General features: G+C 36.0%; 1 protein-coding gene across 1 annotated transcript in view; it reads right to left on the reverse strand.

Moving 5' to 3' along the window:
• ATRX (ATRX chromatin remodeler) overlaps positions 1 to 22376 on the reverse strand; it is a 68190-nt gene extending 45814 nt beyond the window's left edge. The window contains 14 exon segments of the mRNA XM_031554732.1: positions 1449 to 1527; positions 4411 to 5253; positions 5256 to 6654; positions 6656 to 6996; positions 6999 to 7091; positions 7094 to 7311; positions 8121 to 8188; positions 10302 to 10411; positions 13850 to 13969; positions 15233 to 15357; positions 17002 to 17054; positions 17967 to 18022; positions 21561 to 21673; positions 22183 to 22376. Coding sequence (XP_031410592.1) covers positions 1449 to 1527; positions 4411 to 5253; positions 5256 to 6654; positions 6656 to 6996; positions 6999 to 7091; positions 7094 to 7311; positions 8121 to 8188; positions 10302 to 10411; positions 13850 to 13969; positions 15233 to 15357; positions 17002 to 17054; positions 17967 to 18022; positions 21561 to 21673; positions 22183 to 22376 — 3812 coding nt within the window.
• Between the last annotated feature and the right edge of the window lie 587 nt (positions 22377 to 22963).

The raw sequence follows: 22963 nt of genomic DNA on the forward strand, positions 1-22963 counted from the left end.
ACAGTGAAGATCACTCAGTAACATTTGTACTGTGAGCACTGAACTTTGACAGTGTAGGCTTAGTTATCAACCAAAAAACCAAGAACATTTAAGAAACAAGCAAAAAAAGAAGAAAAAAAAAAGAATTAAAACAGGACTGAAATTAATGCATCTTTAAAACAAAAAAAAACCAACAAAAAAAAACACTTGTATTACCAATGCTTACACGTTCTGCTTATGACCCTGTGCTGTCAAGACCCTAAAAAGCATTGTTCTTTAAAATTAAATTTGATGACTGAAAACAGGCAAGAGCTACATTACTAGCAACATTTTGATGCCAAACGGAGGTGCGTAAAGGATATAAAACAGTGTTTTCAAAATTTACTTCAGTCACACACCAAAACACAACTCTGTGAAACAAGAATCCCATATTCTAAACTAGTAAGGCTCAGAAGCAGAAAAAGACTCCGTCAGAAATTGTGCAAAGCTACAAAGCTGGTCCCACACATTCTAAATGGCAAAAAAATCAGTTTCTGAAATACTGTATAAAAATTAGTTGATCAAATCTTTAGTCTAACTACAATAACTTCAAAAAAGAAACTCCAGCTCACAGTTGAGCAATGCTTTATGTTATGCATTAACTTGTTAGGAAATGAAGTTTTTACATTTTCTAGCCAGGTTAATTTTGGTAACTACAACAGTATTGGTAAAGTATGTCTCAATAAACTAACTGTATCTTACATAAATTTGCTTTTATTAAACTTGAGACTGAAGCAATACATAAGCCACAAATTTGAAAATACTTATGCAAGACTTAAAACGTGTAATTAAGATGTCTCTGATATCAGCTGCCCCTTTGCACATTCTTTGTAGAATCAGGGCTTAGCTAACACATTAGTGAGTTCATTTATTCTATAGTGGATTAGAACTCAGTTTAAATAAAAGCTTCAAATATCTGAAATAGTGCTTTCTATACATTTTTTCTCTTTATTGAGAAAATGTGTTTCAAATAAAAAAAGCAAATTATGCAACATTAAAAACCAAACTCTGTATGTGAAGATTTCGCACTGCATACTGCACGGATAGAAATTTTTTCCTTCTACTCATGTTATAACTAACTGAAATTCACATTTCTCAGAAGTAGGTTTTTACCTGCCTGAATGAAACACTTCTGACAATACCCACATTTTCAGTGTGAACATAAAATGGACAGCGGTGCAGTGCATTTATAACACACCCTATGCAAGGTGTGTTAGTTAACACTTCTAAATACTTTCTTTGCATTTCTGGATTTTGGCCTCTGTTCTCTGGCCCCTTGTTCAAACTTGCTGGAAGCCTGTGAGCGAGTCTTTACAAGGCAGGTAGTCCTGGTTTTTACAACCTGCTTGCTCTTCCGCTGCGCCGGTTTGCGCCCACGCCTAGGGTGTGTTATATAAACCTTTTTTAAGTCCTTATGGATGCAATCATACCTATTCTCAGGATCGTCATCATCATCATCTTCCTCCTCCTCCATTGGAACAGTTCTTGATTTAGTCTCTCCCTCATCTCCTGTGTGAGGAAGGGGAAATAAAAACACTTAATAAATGTAAAACCTGTAATAAATAACACAGTGCACGCATCCCTGCCCATGGCAACTAGATGATCTTTAAGGTCCATTCAAACCCAAACCCTTCTATGACTCCACGATCAAGAATTCCCATATAAAAATAAGTTGTTTGTTGAACTGTAAGAAGCTATTAGCTCGATTTGAAGAGCTCTGTAACAAAAAATCACTACCTGAAAGTCCAGGCTGCTCTGTAGCCATTAAGATGTACCTGAGAACAATAATCCTTGCCTATCTTTCTTTTCAAAGTGTTAAAGACAAGGCACGTACACTTCTTATGTATATGTGAAGACATATTTTGAGAACTACAAATATCAAAACTCAGCTGTACAATATGGTTACTGTCTCACAATTAAATGCAACACACAGCAGGAGAAGAATTGCAGAATATGACACGTGCCTCTAAGTTCCTCTGCACCTCCCTAATTGAACAGAGAGGATTTCAGATAGCAGATTGTTTCTAGCACACTCCCAAACCCTACCCCTTTCTCTTCCCTGACTCACATGTAAGTCAAATTCAGTTAGTAATATCAAGCTTCAGAAAAAGAGATGCTAACATTCTAATGAACTGATAACCCCCCCGTTCATCATTTCCGTATTTTCTTCAGACCAAAATCAGTCTGCAAAAGGCTTGTTCCCAGTTGTTTTTACATATGCCTGTCCTGAAAACTAGTACTAACCAGATGTTTGACAAAACTAAGAGATTATTACAGAAGTCCCTCACACTCAGGCCTGGATAAAAAGAATCATCCTGCTGGTTAAATCGATTCTAAGCCTCACTTAACAACTTGAGTTTGTTCAAACACACGAGAGACTCTTTTATTTACTTGCCTATCAAATCACAAGAAAATTGAAAGGAAGTTTGCTTTCTCTTAAAATCATACAGCAAAGTTGCATTCTCATGGAAACATACAACATAAAAGGTTACAAGAGACCACTGAATATTATCTACTCCAACTTCTCCTCAAAGGAGAGCTAACTGCACAGTGAGATCAGTCTTCATTCAGCCTTGTCCAGTTTTGAGTATCCACAAGGCCAGGGATTCCAAAGATCAAAAGGGCAACCACTTCCAGGCAATGATCATCTTCAACATGAATTTTCTCAGAGTATCTGATCAGAAATCTCTTTGCTGCAACTTCCATTCACAGTCATCCATCCTTTCATTGTGCACCTGGCTCAGCCTTCTCTATACTCACCCAAAAGGTAGTTAAGACGACAGCAATTAAGATTCCCCAGCTTCATCATTCTCTCTTCTGACTAAATCACTCAGTTCTCTCTCAGATTACCAATTATCCCACCTTACCATCTTATTCTTCCCATTTGTACATTGTTATCCCTCTATCTGATGCTCCAACGAAGCTGAGAACTGTTGTGTATGTGTTATTGTCAGAGTAGGGTCCATTATTAATTGCTTTCATAAAGAAATCCTTGCATAACCCTCTCAGCAATGATATTACTGGAGAAGCACGATTTTAGCAGTCAAGGAAAACAAACTGCAAATCCCAGTATTATACATCTAGTGACTTAACTAAACCCACCTCATTGCAGGATCTTAAAAACAAACTTAGTACAAGGCCATATGACATGCAAAGTAAGAAACTTATTGTCCAACTATTATTTCTATAATTACGTAAAATATCATTAATCCACTTTGCTTTCCTACAGGGCTACGCAGTTGCATGGCAGCTGCAAAAATTAACTTCACACAACTAAACTGCAGGAAACGCCCATGAAGAGATGGGTATCAAGTTGGTAGGAAAAAAAAAAGAATAAGATGTTTTATGTACTTTTTTTTCCCCTCTTCCTAGAAATTACTGTCCTCACAAAAATTATCTCATTTTGCACTAAGCAGTAACATGTAGAAGGTTCTATCTACAATGAGTTTCTCTGAAAGCCAAAATACCACCATCCTTCTGCTGTCTTCACAAATACATTACAGTGTTATCATTTTTAACTTGCAACTTCACTAATGACTTGGAGATACCAGAGTCAACAGTTACAGTAAAGTCACAGACAGAAAGTTTTCTGAAACATCATTAGAAATGAGCAAATAGAAAACAACTTCCCCGTTACAGCAATCAACAGCAAACAGTTTGGTTATTTTTCTTGCAAATTCACTTCTTAAAGACATCAGCAGAGTCCAGGTAACATGAAAACTACCCTTTCTTTTTAAGTTCTCTAAAACCAACCACCCAAATCCAGTAGTTCTGAACATTTTTATTTTTTTTAACTTCCTGAAGATATTAGGCATTAATGAAGGAGCAATTCATCTTGAAAAAAACAGAGCAGCAATAGTAAGTAAACCTGCTATGAAAACAGCAAGTGATGACATTTCTGTTAATTGACAACAGGCGCTTTAATGCTGCAAGGCTCACACGATGCACAATCTCCGTGACTTTTTAAATGTAACTTATAATGTCACAGGTTTTAGAGGCATCTCAACTGCATAACTATATGCTGTAAATTCATTTGAATTCTCTAGGTATCTACTTAAAACTAATTTCTGCTATCAGTACTGGAGCAGCCAAAAAGAATACAAGCACTTTTGAAAGCCACGCTGCAAGGAAACATCTGTTGGAATTACAGACTATGACTACAGCTTCTCAAGCCTCTCCACCTTTTACTCCAGCAATGATGAGCCATACAGTAAAGTGACATGGCCACTTCTCTATCAGAATTCAAAAACTTAACTGGCTGCAAACTTTTAAGTGTATGATTATCTTCTTACAGATATTTTCACTTGAGGATTATTAGAACATTACCCAAATCTTACAAATGTCCTCAATTTATAGGTTAATAATAGGTGTAAATAAAAATATTTTGCACACCTGATGACTGACAAAATCCTGTACCAGCAGACAGCATTAAATTTTCAGTCACTGGCATAATTTTCTGCTCATCACTGCTTCCATCACCTGTGGAATTCTGCTCATCATTTTCTTCCTTATCAGATGAGGAGGAGGAAGAGACAATAACCTTTTTTGACATTTTCTTTTTCTCTGTTAAGTTACTCCTTTTATTTTCTTTCACGGATCCTTTTTTAATCTTTTTCTTATTGTCTTCATAAGACTCCTCATCAGAAGAGGACGAATCATTCTGCTCTTTCTTGATAATTTTCTTTTTCTGACTTATTTTTTTCTTTTCCTTCGCTTCAGGTCGTTTTTTACTTCGCACAGCATCTTCAGAAGAACTCTCCTCTTTCAGGGGAGATTTGTCAGCATCAGAAGATAAATCAATCTGTACTCTTTTAGGTACTTTCTCTCTTAAATTCCTCCTTTTCCTTTCTTTAACCATTGTTTCATTTTTAGTCTTGTCATTTTCAGAAGAATTACAACTTCCTTTCTCTGGAGATGACTTTTCAACATCAGAAGAGGAATCATCTTCTTTCTTGAAGATTTTCTGTTTCAAATTTTCTGATTTCTTCTCTTTGTTTTCTGAACTTTTTTTATTTTTGAATTTCTCCTTTGAAGAATCAAAACTGTGTTCCTTCTTTGCATACTTCTCAGTACTCTCTGAAGAAGAATCTTCTTGTGCCTTTTTCTTCTTAAAATCCTTGTTTTTCTTAGCTTCAGTTAGCTTAACACTTTTAGGACTACTCTCTTCTTTCTCCAGTAAAGGCTTCTCAGCATCAGAAGACTCATCAAGCTTACCCTTCAAAGCTTCTTTTTTAAGTTTTTCTTTAGTTTTTCCTTAGCAATTGACCCTACGCAAACTTGTTTATCTTCAGATGAATGATTAATCTCCTTCTCTGGAGATGACTTTTCAGCAGCATCATCTTCAGAAGATTTACCTCTTTGTTTCTTCAGATTTACCTTTCTCTTACTAACTTTCTTCCTCTGCTCTTCTTCAGAAGAATCGTAACTATCTTCTTTTCGTGAGTATTTTTTCTTAGCTTTTTTTGCAGACTCAATTTTACTCAAATGTTTAATTTCTTTTTCTAACTCAGAATCATAGTTCGAAGAATCTGAATAGTTCTGCCGTTTCTTTTTTGCCGTAGCAGAATTTTTAGCTGATTTGCCTCTTTTGGCATCTAAATCTGACCCAGAACTGGAACTTTTCCTTTTCCGCTTTCCATTTTCATCCATTGCTGGTTGATCCTTTAGAACACCTGAAGTCTTCTGATCTTTCGCTGGTAATTCGCTATTGCTGTCAATATCTGAAGAACTGCGACTCATCATAGCTACTTCTTTAAGAACAGCTGGCATCTCATCAGAATCAGAACTATTATCTACTATAGCTGGCTTTTTTGATTTACTAAGTTTATTAGGCCTAGGACCATCAGCTGCGCTGTCAGAAGAGTTTCTTTTATCTTTTTTCCTTCTTGATTGTTTTGATGATCTTCTCTTACGTTTTTCATTACTTGTGTCATTGCTATCTTCTTCTGAATTTGATGTTAAAGGATTAACGTCTGCTTGGCGCCTCAGAGGTGTGGTCTTCACACGGGGTGATCTCCTGAGATCAGATTCCTCTGCAAGTGAGACTGTTTCATTCTCTGTGGAACGTTCGCTATCAGCATTACTATTTTGCTTTACAGAATCACATTTTTCTGTTCTTTCATCCTTGCTTCCCTTTTCCAGACTGCTGTCTTGATCTTCAGATTTAAATGGAGACTCTGAAAGGGATACAGGAGTCAATTTCACAATCAATTCCTTGGTTCCTTTAGCTGATGTTTTCAGTTTAGATCCTTTGGTATCTTTCAAAGGAGTGGTCAATTTTATATTTGGATTCTCGTGATCTGTTCCGCTATTTCCATTCCCTTGCTCATCCGCTGCAGTCTGAATTTCCATAGCAGATTCTAGAGTCTCAAAAATATCTTCAGGAACAGATGAGGGAACAGACACTATATCCATGTCTAAAGCCTCTGTACTATTAGGCTCATACTGAGGTTCCTCATTTGTGCCAGACCTTTTATCTTCACCACTTGTACGTTTGCTGTCTTTTTTTTCTACTGTCGAAACATCTTGATCCATTGGCTCATTGTCAGGCTGTTCTGATACAACTTTTTTCTGCTTCTTTACAGTGTCATCCCCTTTTAATGCTGCATGTTCCTTTCCTTCATCTTTCTTCACCTCTATTTTTTTCTGATCTAACATCTAGTTTTTTCTCTTTGGTATTTTTCTCTTTGATTTTAACATCCAAAGCTTGAATCTCCAGGTTCAGACCTTCTTCTAGTGCCACATGAGCTTTTTTGATGTCACCCAGGACAGATCTAAAAGCTTTTAGCTGACGAAGTTGCACGGCTGGGCTTACTTCTGAATTTTCTGCAGCCTTTTTCAAAAAGCTCACAAAGCTGGAATTCATATTTGCTGTAGTCTCAACCAGTTTTTTTGTTTTCTTAAGCATGTCTTTTGGCACCATTAGTGCTTTATAAGAATATGTTAGTGAACCTGAATACGAATCATCTAGTTTTTTTCTTCACCATTACAGTTTGAATTATTTCTCTTTGGAGAAAATTTGACTGTACTGTCGTATATTTTACTTTTTTCACTTTCAACTTTGGTCTTTTTTTGTTTTGTTGCAGTAACTGTTCTAAATTTTCAAAAACGCTGTCACACGCAGTGACCAAGTCCAACAGAGGCTCTGGATGACAGCTATAGCAATGCCACTGGTTATTTTCATCCAGTATGGTTGATAGCTCCTTTCTACCCAAGTTGCGCAAAATGCACTTTTTACAGAAGGCGTTATGGCAAAAGTCACAGCAAATCAGATTTCCACCTTCAGCACACCACCTGAAACAAGACGTAAGAAATATAAAAGTCTTATCTCCCCATAATCAAGGTGACGTTTGAGAAGCTTCCGTATTTTTCACTGATGATGAATCTACTTTTTAAAAACTCAGATGATAAACATCATGAAAAGCATGACTAAAAAGCACTCAATTAAATTACAGTCAGAACATTAAGGTGTTTGATTAACAGTTCAAAAGGCTGAAAAGGCCAGCAACAGTCAAACAATTTCAGCAACAATCTTAAAGTAATTAAACTTGGTTTTCCATGTTCTGGCTGAGACACATATTTTTGGTTTGTTTTCAAACAAAATAATCAGCTTAAGTCTTTCTAGCTTTAATTGGTGTATTACTAGTGCATGAACGAAGGAAAAAAAAAATCATCTACAGTTAGATTCCATGGTCTTTGACAAAGACCTGAAAATGACTTGGTAAGCAAGTGCACAGGCAGCAAAAACTACAGAATTTTGACTGGGTTGCACATCTGGAAAAGTAAGCTACTGTGACTTACAAGGTTTAGAATGTGAGATTCTACCCCCGTCTTTGAATTAAAATATTTGCATGGTAACATGTAATTTAAAAACTTGATGTCTTCCAAGTGTTTACTACAAGATTTCTTTACAAAATGTTTTCCAGTTAATTATTTAAAATAACAATAAAATACCTCCAAAAAACCCACTGACTGAGCAATCCTTCATAAAAAACGATTACTGATTGAGCTCTTTTGTAGTGGTTTGTAGTGGTCAATTTCATCAATGCAAGAAAGAAAAAACAGAAGACCTGTGGGTGTCTTTTAAGTTTCAATACACCTACCTACACTGTTCATCCATTCCATCTGAATCACGACTAATGTCATCGCTCATGTAATACCTGTAGCATGTCTGTAAATAAAGAGATAGAACAAGCAATGTTTTACTACGTCTCAAATGGATCTCAGTAACTCATATAATTTCAACATGTACTAGAAGCATTAAAAGGTACTCAGTATTCTAATCTTTTAATGCTCATTATGAACCTAAAAAACATTTTTCTTAGATAAAACAGGTTTTAAATCGTTATTTCTTATTTAGATGGCTTAAGGTTTTTGAAAATTAAGTAATATTCTTTTTGATGGCCGCATATTCGCAGATTCTAGAACATCAACTGAAAGCCTTCAATCTAGAAAATTTTCTACAAATATCAATACCACAATAAGAAAGAAAATTATATTTCCCCAGCACAATCCTACATAGTTTTCAGCTTCCTGTTCTTTATGTTTGCTACTGATACCATAAAATTTTTAATAGAAATATCTTCAGCATTCGTCCTGATGTTAACATCCAAGTATTCGATTTTCAGGAGCAGACTAAGTATTTTCATTGAAAAGCTGGTAACTGTAGGAAAGTAATATGCACACCTAGCAGAAGCACTGGCTTCATCTGCTGAACTAAATTTTAATGTTTTTTTCCAGTCATCAGTAAAGAAAACTCTCCTAAACTTGAAGCTTTGCACATGGATTAATACAAGCTATCAGCTAACTTTTGCCCTAAGATCCTATGAACCAGTGAACTGAGAATCCATCAGAAGTTCAGTTGCTGACATCTCTTAACTTAAAGTGATTATGTCTCTTTAGATGGAATGTTAAACATCCATTCAATCAAATACAAAAAAAAACAAAAAATAGAGCCCACAATAAAAGCTGATGTTTTGAATCTTGACAGAATATTTAGAGTCAAGAGAACAGAGTTTCTGAAGAACGACTGGAAAGTATAGAGCTGTTTATCAGAACAGCAAGAAAGAAGACATGGAAGACACAGAACACGTGGGTAAGAACTTCCATTACTCTCTCAAACAAACATATAGTCATATTCATTAAAGAAAAGATATACAAAAATGGTGGGAAACAATATGTCATACAATTAACTTGCAAGCTTAACAGTCAAGAGCTGTTATGGAACCCAACACCTTAAACAAATTTCAAAAATGAACTGGATACTTGTACGTATCACATGAATATGTACCATTATAGATTAAGAAATACAATTTTCAAATCTTGGAACAAGAGTTAGGACTCTAATGGAGACTGAAAATAGTCATTCAGTATGCTAATTTTTCTAAGAAATTTCTAAGTTTTATAGAAAGAAACAAGACAGAATGAGCAGAAGAAATGAGCCAGAACACTAGACTACATGGACATGTCTGGTACAGTATGTCAGCTCAATATGTAACATTAACTAGGATGCACAGAAGAAGCATAAAGAAGGAAACAAAAGGGAATGCTAAATGTGCACTGTAACTCAAATCAGTATCTCTGTGTGTCTGAGACTATAAATACAGAATCTCCAAAGACAGAGATCGTATCTCTACTCTTTTCCTTGAAAATTTAGAGTTTTCCACAACAAGAGGTAGAAATTTCCTTCCTCCCCTGTTCCTTGTCTCTTCCATTACTTGCATTTTACAACTTAACTGAAGTCATAATAAACTGTGTAACTGCAGAACCAGATGCTGGTTTAGGACTATGGACTAGATCATTACTACAGAGGTTGCCATAGATTATCAGTCCTGGATCTGTTCAAAACTGAAACTGAGATGGATTAAAGCTATCTTTCCACATCTTACTCTAACACTGTTCTACATATAGTGCTTTATGAGGAGATCCAGAATTGAACCTATTCTTACAATAACATTACAGGTAGTCACAAATTTTAGATAGACTGTTTAACATTGAGAATTCACTGAAAGTACAGACTTAAACCTGTAAAAAATGTATTACACAATAAGTTCAACTGGACTACACAAAAAACAGGAATATTAATTTCTAAGCTGTATTTACTTTTTCATTTTCTACTTCTGGTTTCCTTAGATGTAGCAATTAATGACTGGAAAGTTTCTAAGCTAAAGATTGATAAACTAAAAAACAGGAACTAATCCCACAAAAATCCCACCCAAATCCACTAATCATGACATTTCAAACAAAAACAAACAACACAAACTGTAGAACTGTTTACCACATACCTTACAAATAAGAACTTTCAATGTAGGATGTCTATAGATTGAATCCTTTTGAAAATGGTTCACCTGTTGCCCACAAGCTGTACAGCTTACAATTCCATGCAGTCCTTCCTCTATAGAGAGGATTATAAACCACACGTTATTTTTTTTCATTTTGATGTCTTCTTAAAACAAAATCTGTATATATACCTATTTCATTTTCTTATAGAATTTTTTCTGTTAGGTTAACACCTACCATTAGAGAGATCTTTCTGTATCACTCACCATTTAAAGATGGAAATAATTTTCCTCTAGATTTTGTACTCCTAATACTTGGCACCAAAATATTTTTTTTCATTTGGGAGATTTAATAGAGATTAGCTGGTCAACTACTGAGAATACACTTAAATATGCAAGTCACCATTAAAAAGCTTTCAAATGAACCCTGATATTCTGCACTTCTTTCCTCTTTAAATCTTAGTTCCTAAAGTAACATTTTAATTAATGTCTTTATCATGCTGATTCTTTACATATAGTTTCAGTTTCTCAACAAGAACTATGGAAAACCATTATATAAATGAAATGCTTATAAATACTGTCTGAAATATACTTCTTTACTTTTTGTTCCCTTTTTGATTTTTTGCTTTTAAGCTACAGCTTTCCTATGATACATATGTTCTCACCACGTTGCTGACTCCTCCAAAGTTTGTGTACTAATCTGGTGCTGTATCTACATTTAGTTAAGAAAGCATCTCTTAATGCTTATCCCCCAATTCATTTCCAAAGGTAGTGAATTCAGGACTGGAAGACTTGCTACCTGCCAATCTTTCAAACCAATTAACTAGTACTACTGAGACACTTTTCAACAGGAGTGATGCTTTCAAGGAAAAGGAAAAACATTTCAGACAGTTCATACACTAAATCTATATGCTACCAAGAACTTATTTTGGGATCAAATGCTCTGTGCAGTCACATACAGTAAGTAATACAAGAAAATTATCTCAAATAGTTAACTTAATGGTTGTAGCCTCAGTAAAGACCGTATACTGAAAAACAACTACCCCTGAATTAAAACCAAGTACCAATGCCACAATATTAAGGAACTGAGTGAAAATAGGCGAAGACAACACAAGCTACTAGCTAGTTGCTACTGAAATACAATTTCAAATCGACTGAAGTCCAGTACAAGCAAATACACTGTTACAGTGCAGTGAAAATACCAGGTCTGAAATTATGAATTCAGAGTTTTGTTGTTTTCAAATGCAGTCATGCATGTACTGCAGAGCTTGTAGATCTGCAAAGCACCCCTTACGACCTCAAAAGCTGAAGTGCCTCTGTTCCAAATGCTGCTGGCAAACCTCAAATACTTACATACAACATATTGTTCTACTCAGAAAAGAATACGACCTTATTTTATACCAAGCAGCACAGAAGACTACTCAGACTTTATAAAATATGGCAGTCCTTAAATGGATACAAGAAACTGAGAGGGAACAAGCTGTCTGTTGTCAATTCTCAAGCCATTTCCAACTTCTCTACAACTTTGAGGGGAAATACTACTGCCTCCTTCCTAAAATCTGCAAGTTGGTACTAGAAAAAAGAATCTATTCATGAGGTCAATCTTTGTAAATCACATCACTACTACAAATGATGAAGGTCTGAAGAACTTAAGAAACAACTAACTCACTAGTACTGAGAAAATATTTTAAAAACACCCCTAACTATGAGTTTGTTAATAAAGATACAATCATAACCATTCTGTGGACAGGAAACCTGAAAATAAGGACTGGCACAATGCCTTATAGTACTGGATAGGGCCATTTGGATGTTAGAAAGGCAGGACAGTTCCACTACTACTAGTATTTCTTACAAAATTACACCTGTAAGTCCTAATGAAAATACGAAAGACGCAATCTGCAAAGAAAAAGATGTGCTGGCTTTTTAAAAAATATATTTTATTATTTATCTACGTGTACTGTGCATAGAATTCTGGATATCAAGTAACTGGGACTGCACGCTTACCTGCTTAAATCAGTAATGCTTAATCTTGTATGAGCACAGGCCAAACATCCCATTCTAGCAGTGAGTGAAAGGTAGAGGTCACTTCATGTAACTTGCATGTAGCAACTGTAGAATAAATTTATCTGTGCTACTTTTTCTGTGAGTGTCACAAATCAAAACTCTTCGGATACACTCCAAATCCAGCTGCTCTTGAGGCAGACTGCAAACAGGACCCTTTTCCTGGCTACCTTTCCTGTTCTGGAAACGGGGACAACACAGTTGCAGGCAGTACCTACCCTAATTTCTTGAAAGTAGACGGGAGCTTAACAGTCAAAGATCTACCAGTAGGGAGGTAAGCTTGACCTCAGGAAAGGCATCGTCTAAGCAAAATCTGATATTCTTTCCAAAACCATTACCTCCTGCAAGGCACTAGCACAACCAGCTAGTCCAGATACACAATGGAATGCCCTCAAATTCTCTACGTATGGAAAAATAAAAGCTGGGAGTGCAGGTCAAATGAACTGTCCTGAGGATGCACACACAGACCACAAAGCTCAAGCAAAATGGTCCCATTTAATATTCTAGCCCAGAAGATTTTACTTGCATCTCTTGTAAAACTGCTGTCAACACAGCTGTAAAAAATAACTCTCTACTCTAGATAGGATGTTTTCTATTTATATAACTGAACTAATTTTCAAAGATCAATAATTTAGAGATAAGGTCAATGCTCAAAATGCAACTGAACATAAGCACAAGCCCCTACACATGCATAAGCACATTTCCTCATAGCTGTGTTTTACTTTTCTTCATCCTCAGATAGAGAAATAACACTTATGAAATTGTAACACATTAAAAAGAGAGCAGGTCTCTCAAATGACACAACAGGAAGAAACTAATTGCATGTAAAAGAGCCCATCTAACTTTTGGAAATACATGAGAGAGAGGAATTTCTACTAATTACTACCTACATAACATCTCAGTTTTAGCAGAGGCTATACAAAACCAAGTTGGAAAAGCAGTTGTTCAAAGATAATCCTTAAAAGGGCACTACTAGTTGGGAATTTCCCACAAGTTTTTTAAAAAAATCTGTAAAAGCCTCTGAATTCCATCAGAGGTTTGAGCTTTCTTGTTAGATCACCGACAGGTAGTTATGTCTATATACGTCCCTGCTCAAACATGATCATTTTCTTGGAGAGTGAGTGCTCCCCTACCAGTGGCATTCCAATGTAATTCCTTAAAAAAAGGAATACTTGTAACATCTGCTTCCAAGTAAGCAACTGTTCTGAATACAAAGCAAGAAGGGTCCATATGGAATACCTAATGATGCATCTTATAGCTACTGAAAATAAGATGTTTAATGAGAACTAATCTTAGCTTTCACTGCTGCATTGCAGGGGCAGCAATGGAGGCTAATATCAGCCAGCTATTATCCTTTACTGAACAAAAAGTCAGAAGAGTGGAGGTATTTTGAGGATAATTTATTAGAAATATGAACAATTTTTAGATGTACCAAATGTGGTCAAAAGCAGCAATTTAAACCCACTTCAATAAATGTTTTAAATTGTATTTACCTCCACGCTTTTTGGGGACTTCAGGTTTCATTTTAACGGTATTTCTGCTTCTAAATTCAGGCCCTTTAAAATCATCTTTGTCTTCATTCAGCACTGGCTCAGGCTGTACAACCACTGTACCTAGAATAATTTCATTTAGAAATTGGAAACCATTACACATCCAAATTAAGTGCAAAAGTCCTTTTTAAATAAATGTCAACATTATCTTGAAAAAAAAAGTGCAGTTTGTTGACTAATACTCAAAAGTTCTGAATGTACAGGTGTTCACAGCACAAAAAAGGAAATAATAAATAAATAAATAAAACACCACACACTTCAAGCTGTGTCCATTTTGCAGCTGTGGAACAAAAATCAAAGACTGAAAAGGCCATGAGAAGTAAATACTGCTCTGTCTACCCTGATGTAATATGTGCAGAAGAGAATTATCACACTGCTGGGAAAGCATCTCCAGCACAATGCTGCAACTAAAGGACTTCAGTTCGGTCACTTAAATCTATCATAAGCCTTAAAGTAATTCTTCTTCTCTCTCTCTCTCTCTATTTCCCCTTCTATCCAGTTTCCCTCATCTTATTTCAGTATGAAATAAATGAGAAAGCAAGAGAATCTTATTTTCTTTAGTAAAATCCAGAGAAATCTACTTTTATATTAACAAAGTGCAATACTAACTAAAATTATACGAATTAAAAAAACCATCTTTCCTACTTTGAACTCAGGTTCAACAATTTTGTTACAAAGACACTGGAAATAATTTAACATTCTGAAAAAAAGTACTTCAAGGACTGCTTCTCATGGAGTAAATAGCAGCAGTCTCTCCAAGGTTTTCTTTAACTTTCAGAGGTAAGAAACAGATGAGATTAGTCAAAATCCCACTACAGTTAAAGAGGGTAGAATGTAGGTTTATAATAATTACTGTTTTAAAGGGTGCCTTAAGAACAATGACTTCGCCCCCATATTTAGTCTCACTTTTGTTGATCTATTTCTCAATAAACTCCAGAGGCAGAAGAATAAAATAAATTAAAACAAACATGATTTGCAAATTACAGAGTTTGAGATTTCTAAGAATAGAAATATTTTCTCTGTTACATGATGGTTTTACTCAAAGGTCCATAAGCATTTGAAATTGAGCCATCAGCACATCCTGGTATATGACATCTTTAAGTACAATGGGTTCAAACTTAAAAGTGCTTGGAAACAGGATTTCCTCTTACAAGTGTTTGCAAGGGGAAGGGGACACACACGAACGTTTCTATATATTTATATATAAAGTCAACAGGATCTAGGAGAGGTATTTTACTAATACATGTGCATTCTAGTTAATTACTTATGCTGCATCATAATCTTTTCTATTCGTTGAATTCAGAAACAAAGAAGGATGTGAACTACCTTTAGGCAAGCTTTTCATATCAACATCATTTTCTGAGTTTTCATTTGAATTATCTTCATTTACAGTCTCATCTAAGATTTGTTCCTCATCTGATCCAACATACTTTGTTACAACTGTAGGTTTCCTGCACAGACAGAAAAAATCCATACTGTGACAAATATTACATATTGTGGTACAGGTAAGCCTGGTACTTTGCAAGCAGAACACCATGCCAATTGGGGAAACCTGCACTTTAATCAATTTAAAACACAAAGCAGAATGTTCTGAGTTATTATAATAAATAAGCTGCAAGGCAATTTACCTGGTATTAGGACATGGAACTCTACCCTCTTAGGTGAATTAAGTAGATAAATGAATAAAGGATTACTGTTTTTTTCCCATGCCTACTATATGGTTTGGGGGTTTCTGGGAGGTCAGATCAAGGTTTTGTGTGTTTTTAAAAAGGTATGCAGGAAGTCACACTTTTATTTGAAGTAAAAAAAAAGTACAGAATAAAACCCAATTGGATGAATGCTCAGAAATCTTAAACATTGTTCCAGTTTTAACAGGCAGCCCAAAGAGAACACACAGATATTAGCAAATGACAGCTCAGCTGAAAAGACACTTGCAAGGAAATACAGGAAGTGCAGAAAGAAATTAAAAAGCTGACTGTTTAATATGAAAACCAGTAGCCAAGATCTCACATAAAAATAATTCAGAACTGAACCCCTTAACACAAATGAATACGCTATGTCATGGCAGGAGAAAATATATTAATCTATAGAGCGTAATTTTCTGTGGTCTGAAGGTAATACATAAACTACTGAAGTCAATGCAGGACGCTGTTTTTCTCAGTATCAGACACAGTGCAGTAAGTGCATGAGAGACCATACCTTTAATGATAGACAGGAAGTAAAAAACAGGACTACTGAAATGCTCTAAATAAAAAAGGACCGGCAGGAGAATGAATTCAGAAGGGAGAAATTGAAGTCAAACACAAAACCAAACTTGCAAATATAGAATCAAGCCAAACAGATAACAGAGAATGAAGAATGTCATTTAATTCCAACAGGCACAATACAATGAACAAACTTGGTTAACTGTAAGACTGAAAAGAGACACAGAACACTTTGTGAAGAACACTAAGAAGGAAGCTGTTCAAGGCCAGCCCTTAGAAGAGCTCACCTATCTACACAGTATACTAGGATAATAAATAAATTTGAAAAGAAAAAAAAAAGAAATTTAAAAAAAGACACAAAGGACATCAGCAGAATGAGCAGGAATTTTACTAGAACAGGCTTGATGCTATTTAGGTCACATACAATTTTTCTTCCATAGTTCCAAATTGGTAAACAGTTAACTCCAGATTTTATTTATTTTTTTTAATCAAAGGCAGTTTCTGCACAGAACAACTTTTAGCACACTTCGGTTCTCCACCAACAAGGTACATAAAACTTTTTTCTGTACGCCCCAACCTACATTACTGAAAGAATCCCATGTGTTGAAAGAGCAAGAGGAAAAGTAATAATTGTTTAAGCATTTGTCTTGAATAGTCATAAAAATAATCCCACTGTATTGTTGTAAATAAAAATTAAGCTTTATGATCTCAACCTCTGACCATGAAAAATCATTTGCATTTTAAATACGGTGCAATGCCTTTGTCTTACTACAACTCTGCTAACTTAGTGACCTCAAATGGTGCATACTACCAGCATCTGGCACGGCACAGAGACTTCCATACATTCAGATGATGAAAAGTAATTTCTTTCTTTTTGTTTTCCACACCAACCTTTTTGAGCGTGACGATCCTAAGAAAGTGACTCTTTCTGAAGAACTACCACCCTAAAAAATAAGAAAAAAAAAAGTCATCACACTTGTGATCAAGTCACCTGTCAACAAAAGTATCTTCTTGTTCCATTCACATGAGCACCAACAATGCATCTCAGAAGTCACCATCTCTTACAAATAATTAAAAAAAAAGCAAAAGCTTTAACAAAAAGGGACACCATTTCAGCTGTCAAAGTCAGTTCAGTTCAACTAAATCCATGAGTTTCACACAGGCAGTAAGACTCCACCGACTCCTGATCCTTTTAAAAACTGACTTTTAAATACATGTCACCAAACTCTAAACTTTAATACAAGTTACTGGGATTCCTCAGAGCACTTAAGTGAGGCAGTAGCTTACCCAGCTCTATAATTTAAGTATCTACTGTTATCTGAGTAACACAGTCCAAGTGTAAAATAAAAGAGATCAACTATTTTAAGCAAAAAAAAAACAAAAAAAAAGCCTGTTGATAAACACATCAAACAGCAGAGTTAAGAATAAAAGAACATTAATTGAATTTATTTAAAAAGAAAAACTTGCTTCAGAATATACTCAATCTGAATAAATTAACACTGCCTTTCTTAGCAAAAATGCAACTGCATACTTGAAGTGAGCGAAACCTAACTCTCTAAAGTGCGTTAAGAAACATTTTACACAGGAATTGTACATCAGACTAACAAGTAAACTTGAGTATTTCAATAATTTAAAGGAGATGAGGGAAAAATAAGCTAGTTTGCATGCCCATATCACAGTTTCATTCCAAATTTTAAATATTTTTAAATGTATATTTTACAGTTGAAGTTTCTATTCAGCAGACAGGACATTTTCTGCATATGGCTCTGTCAATATTCTTGAAGTACTTATTGCTAATGGCAATATTTCCTACACATTAGCCACTCTGGACTAGTCAAAAGCATTTTTATTCCTACCTCTTCTCTGTTGTTCTCCATTGAGATTGGACTTCTTTCAGGTTCCCTACTTTTACCTATGGAAAGAAAGGGAAAGAATCCACTTACCCTGAAGAAATATTAGCAGTTCTTCACATGCTATCTCATAGCATTTTTTATGCTTCATCAGCATTAATAAAGAGGGCTGTGTGACTTTCACAGATCAACTTTTGTACAACAGTGAAATAAAACTGACTTCATGGTTTAAATTTTACAGAAATCGTTTTGAAATAACTTTCAGTTTTGTAGGATAGGCTGAAAGAGAGCCTATCATTAAGTGAATTTCAAGACATGAGAACACAACTGTGTATGCAGTGATAACAAAGTGCTTTTTTTAATCTGTAAGAAGTTAAGGATTTCTCTTACACATTTTAACATTAAAAACACAATGTTAAATCTGGGATTATAGAGCTATGCACAAACATCTGGACAGAGAATTCTCATTTCTTGATCCAAGTAGCCGTGGAATATAAAAGCTAAAGACAGTTATCTTCTGACTACCTGCTTCATCCACCAGTCCAGGTGATGGAAGGGAATGTTTTAGTTCAGTGATTTAATGATATTTGCACGAAGTTGCTCGAAAGGTATAAAAATAGTAGTACTGTAACAGATATACTACTGAGAAACATGCAAGTGACAGTAAAACAGAAAACAGAAAAACAGAATAAATATAATCATTTCCTACTGTAATTTAGACTGTTAGCATTGTAACTTACTATTTCCTGACATACTACACTTGGGGAAAAAGCTAAACAATTTTATTTTACCTTTAAACAAAAAAAATAAATTACTAGAAAATTTCATGCTGGGTATTTGACTTAAAACTGAATTGTATGGATAAGTTTTAGCAAAAATAATCCAGCCATTTCTGCATGCCAAGCTTTTGTCCCCTTTAAAAAAGGGAAATTTCCTCTCTGGAATATCATAGGCACTCCACCACACCAAGGAGTGAGCCTGAAATGTGGCAGAAGAGTTCCATTTCCTTTGGGGGTAGGACTCGGTCTATCTTCTATTTGTGCCTCATTTTTGATTAAGCACTAAATCTCTGAAAAATGCCACAGTCTGTACAGGCTCAGTATGGATTGATTTGATTCTGGTAGATAAGGCTGTGCAGATTCTGCCTTCAGACTGCACACGTGCTATTCCCAAAAGCAACTGAATGAACATGCTCCTCCATCTCACAGCTCCTGTATGTGACTGGACTGTACATGCGCCATCCCCACAGAATGACCAAGCATGCCGAACCCCCTCACAGCTCCTAGTGCTGACCAAACTGCACATGCTCCATCCACTCCACGGCTATGAGAGCGCAGAATTTCCCCTGTGACTGCTGCTCCCGGGCAGAGGCTGGTCACTTGATACAAGAGCAGGAAGTCAGTCTCTCCTACGCTCTCAATGATCCTCCTGCTGGCACCCACGCAATGTAGAGGAGAGAGACATCCGATACGAATGCAGAGGATAAAGAAACAACATAAGGCTGTAAAATCAAATACTCAAAATTTAAGAAAAGCCAGAATTAAGGTTATCAGTGCAAGTTCACTTTACTTATCGCTGCTACCACATAAGCGTCACAGTACACTGAACTCCACATGACCAAGTACTGCACAAGCAGCAGTTACACATTTCAATTTATCTGTGTGCCTGTCATGGACATGTCCCAAATCCTTTGAGCCACACAATCACCTTCATCATCATCTCTTCCCTTACAACACCTAATAATTAATTTATCCTCCAAATTCTGGAAAAAAATTAGATCCATTAATATGTAAACCTGATTTGGCCCCAATCATGTCAATCATTTATACACTGAAAGAGCCGTCAGTGGAGAAAAAAAAAAGCATGAATAGGGTATTTCCCAGAGACATCATCATTATGCACAAAAAGCCAGAAGTAAGCTTGCACAGTTAATTCTGGCATTTCCTAATATTTAAGTGTTTAATCCTTCATGTTTCAACTTTAACATGTTCTTTCTTTGGAAAAAAAAATTTCTAAAGCAATAATGAAGCATGTCTTCTATTAATTAGTCAGTGTAGAATTACAGCATCATAGAATGGCTTGGATTGGAAGGGACTCCAAGGATCAGTAAGGTCCAACCCCCCTGCCACAGGCAGGGCCACCAACCTCCAGATCTGGTACCAGACCAGGCTGCCCAGGGCCCCAATCAACCTGGCCTTGAACACCTCCAGGGACGGAGCATCCACAGCCTCTCTGGGCAGCTGTTCCAGCACCTCACCACTCTCATTGTAAAGAACTTCCCCTTGACATCCAATCTAAACCTTCCCTCCTTAAGCTTAAAACCGTTCCCTCTTGTGCTACTCACTATCTACTCAAGTAAAAAGTTGATTCCCCTCCTCTTTTTAATCCCCTTTTAAATACTGGCAGGCTGCAATGAGGTCTCCCTGCAGCCTTCTTTTCTCCAGGTTGAACAAGCCCAGCTCCCTCAGCCTGTCTTCATAAGGGAAGCGCTCCAGACCTCTAAGCATCTTTGTGACCCTCTTCTGGACCCGCTACAACAGCTCCAAAACCTCTGTGTACCTCTGTTTCACAGTACATTTCAATTCTGAGACAAGCAGCCAAATTCTATTTGATATCTACACAGGATAAAGGGGAGGGGAAAAAAAAAAAAAGTATGCTATGTAACAAAATCTCACCTTAAATGCATCTACAGCAGTTCGATTTCTTATTCTGTTTAAGAAATTATTTGTGTGCTACTTTCTCCTTTGTTAACAGTTCAGTCAGATGCTGACACAAGGCAGACGGGACCACACGGCAGTACATTCTCAAGATAAACATCAAAAGAAAAACTGCACACCAGCAAACACACGGGTTTATTACTTACAACAACAGTTTAAAAATAAACTCCGTACCACAGCCAACACACTCCCATTCTCCTGCACTCTATCATTTCAGTACAATTTTTAGCTCATGAAACAGCAGTGCCTGGAAAGTTGCGTACCTGTACCCAGTCAAATTTGGAAACAAATTGTATATGGTACTGCTATGAAAAATTTCTGCTTCTTATTATTGCAATCACACTGTTTAAAATGTATTACTTATTTTTAACTTGTAAGTAAAAATTTCTAATGCCATATTTGATTTAGTCCAGCATGTTTTTTCAGTTATTTTGCTTCTGAACGTTTCCAAATAAATACAGGCATCTTTTTCAGATATTATGAAAGCACAATCTCGACACCTTCTACCCCAACCACAAGGACCACAAAAACTTTACTGCAGCAGAAGAAACAAGATACTGCCCTTACACCCTTACACATTCAGGAAAGATGAAAAAGGAACTCCCATCACAGGCAAATGCACACGTTTGCCATCTCATGTTTCAGAGAAGGTAAATTACCAGCAGAATTAGCTTTATTCACATTTAAAAGCATTATTTTAACTGAAAGAAATCTTGTGTCAAAGGCTATATGTATTTATCAAAATAGAACCACTTAATTAAATCACACTGGGATTTTGCATAATTGCCCTGGTGAAGCGCGATACAATGAAATCACAACACAAAGATATGTGACTTCAGAATCATATATATGTTTAAACTTAAAACATAAAATGCCACTTTACCTAGGCTTTTGGTTTTAGATAGTGCTGGAGGTGAGTTTGTGTCCTCAGATTCCTCTGATGAGTGAGCCAAGAAGTCATGGAGTTTCTGCACCAATGTATTCAACTTGCTTTCACTGTCAAAATAGAAGTGAAACAAAGTTACTGTAGGTCTCATGCTAATCTAGCATGCCTGAAAGAAGTGATGTTGAATCTCAATTAACACACATCTACAGGGGAAAGTTACTCATGACCTGAACACTTAATACTACAAAGCAAATAAAAACCATACAATTTTATTAAAACTTACACTAAAAACAAACAAAAAACAAAACAACAAAGTAACCTTTTTGATACACGTACAAAAAAGCACTGAAGACTCTTAGCAAGAGCCAACAGACTTAACAAAGACAATAAACATTTTAAGCTGGTTTTAGCTAGGTGAACATGTGAGATGCTTATCCAAAGTTCATATTAAATCAACTACATACATATACGTACATATGTATGTATATAACGCATTCTGCATTTATTTTGTCAAATACAACCAAGCACAATCAGATCATTTCATGAGTATTATGTTGGGAATTTTCACCAGGCAGTTTTAGACATCAAGAATCACCAGTCTTGTTTCCTCAATCATTACAGTAAAAAGGCAAGAGTTTTGCCCCATGCTTCTGCTATAAAGACATACTCCTTCATGATTCGTACACATTCGATTCCCTTGCATGTTATGTCACGTATCTCACGCTCATTTTTTCCACCTATAGTATCCACAATTTCCTGGACAGGTGCCTTTTCCTGGCTGGAGGTACCCTGAGTAAGACCAAGGGCAGTCATGTCCTCAGACCCTGTTATCACAAGCTGCCACTCTCAGCTGTCGGTTGCTGCTTCCCTCCCAGACGCGATCAACTCCCAGAAATCTGCCAGCTGATAAGTCTGAGTCATCAGTCCTTATCTGCTGCTAGATATGTTTTCTCAAACTGCTCAACTACATTATCCTCTCCATAAGTTAACCCAGTTAAAGGCTATAGACATCTCTTCTTTTCACTTTTTTTCACCCCCCATCTTCCCATTATTTTCAAAATTGTCTTTTGACATCAACAGGAAATAATGTTCTCTTGCCCTGTTCTACAGCTTGTAATGTCCTTTGAGTATTAATCAGAAGCTCAATCCCCTTGCTGTCACCATCTCCACTGTTTTCTGAACACATCAGTAAATATTAACTCCTGACTTTCAACCTAACTATTATTTAGTAATGAATTCTTATTTTCTAAAATGCTGTTACTGAAACAAGTTATAATATCCTTGCTCTCTGTATAAAACATTCAGAACATTACACGTGTCTTTGTGACTAACAGCTTACAACATGATTAGCTACCAACTACTGCCTCTTATCCTAACTAGCCTAGAAGCATCATCTCCAG

The sequence above is a fragment of the Meleagris gallopavo genome, chromosome 9 (assembly GCF_000146605.3).
Source record: "Meleagris gallopavo isolate NT-WF06-2002-E0010 breed Aviagen turkey brand Nicholas breeding stock chromosome 9, Turkey_5.1, whole genome shotgun sequence".
In the NCBI taxonomy this organism is placed as follows: Eukaryota; Metazoa; Chordata; class Aves; order Galliformes; family Phasianidae; genus Meleagris; species Meleagris gallopavo.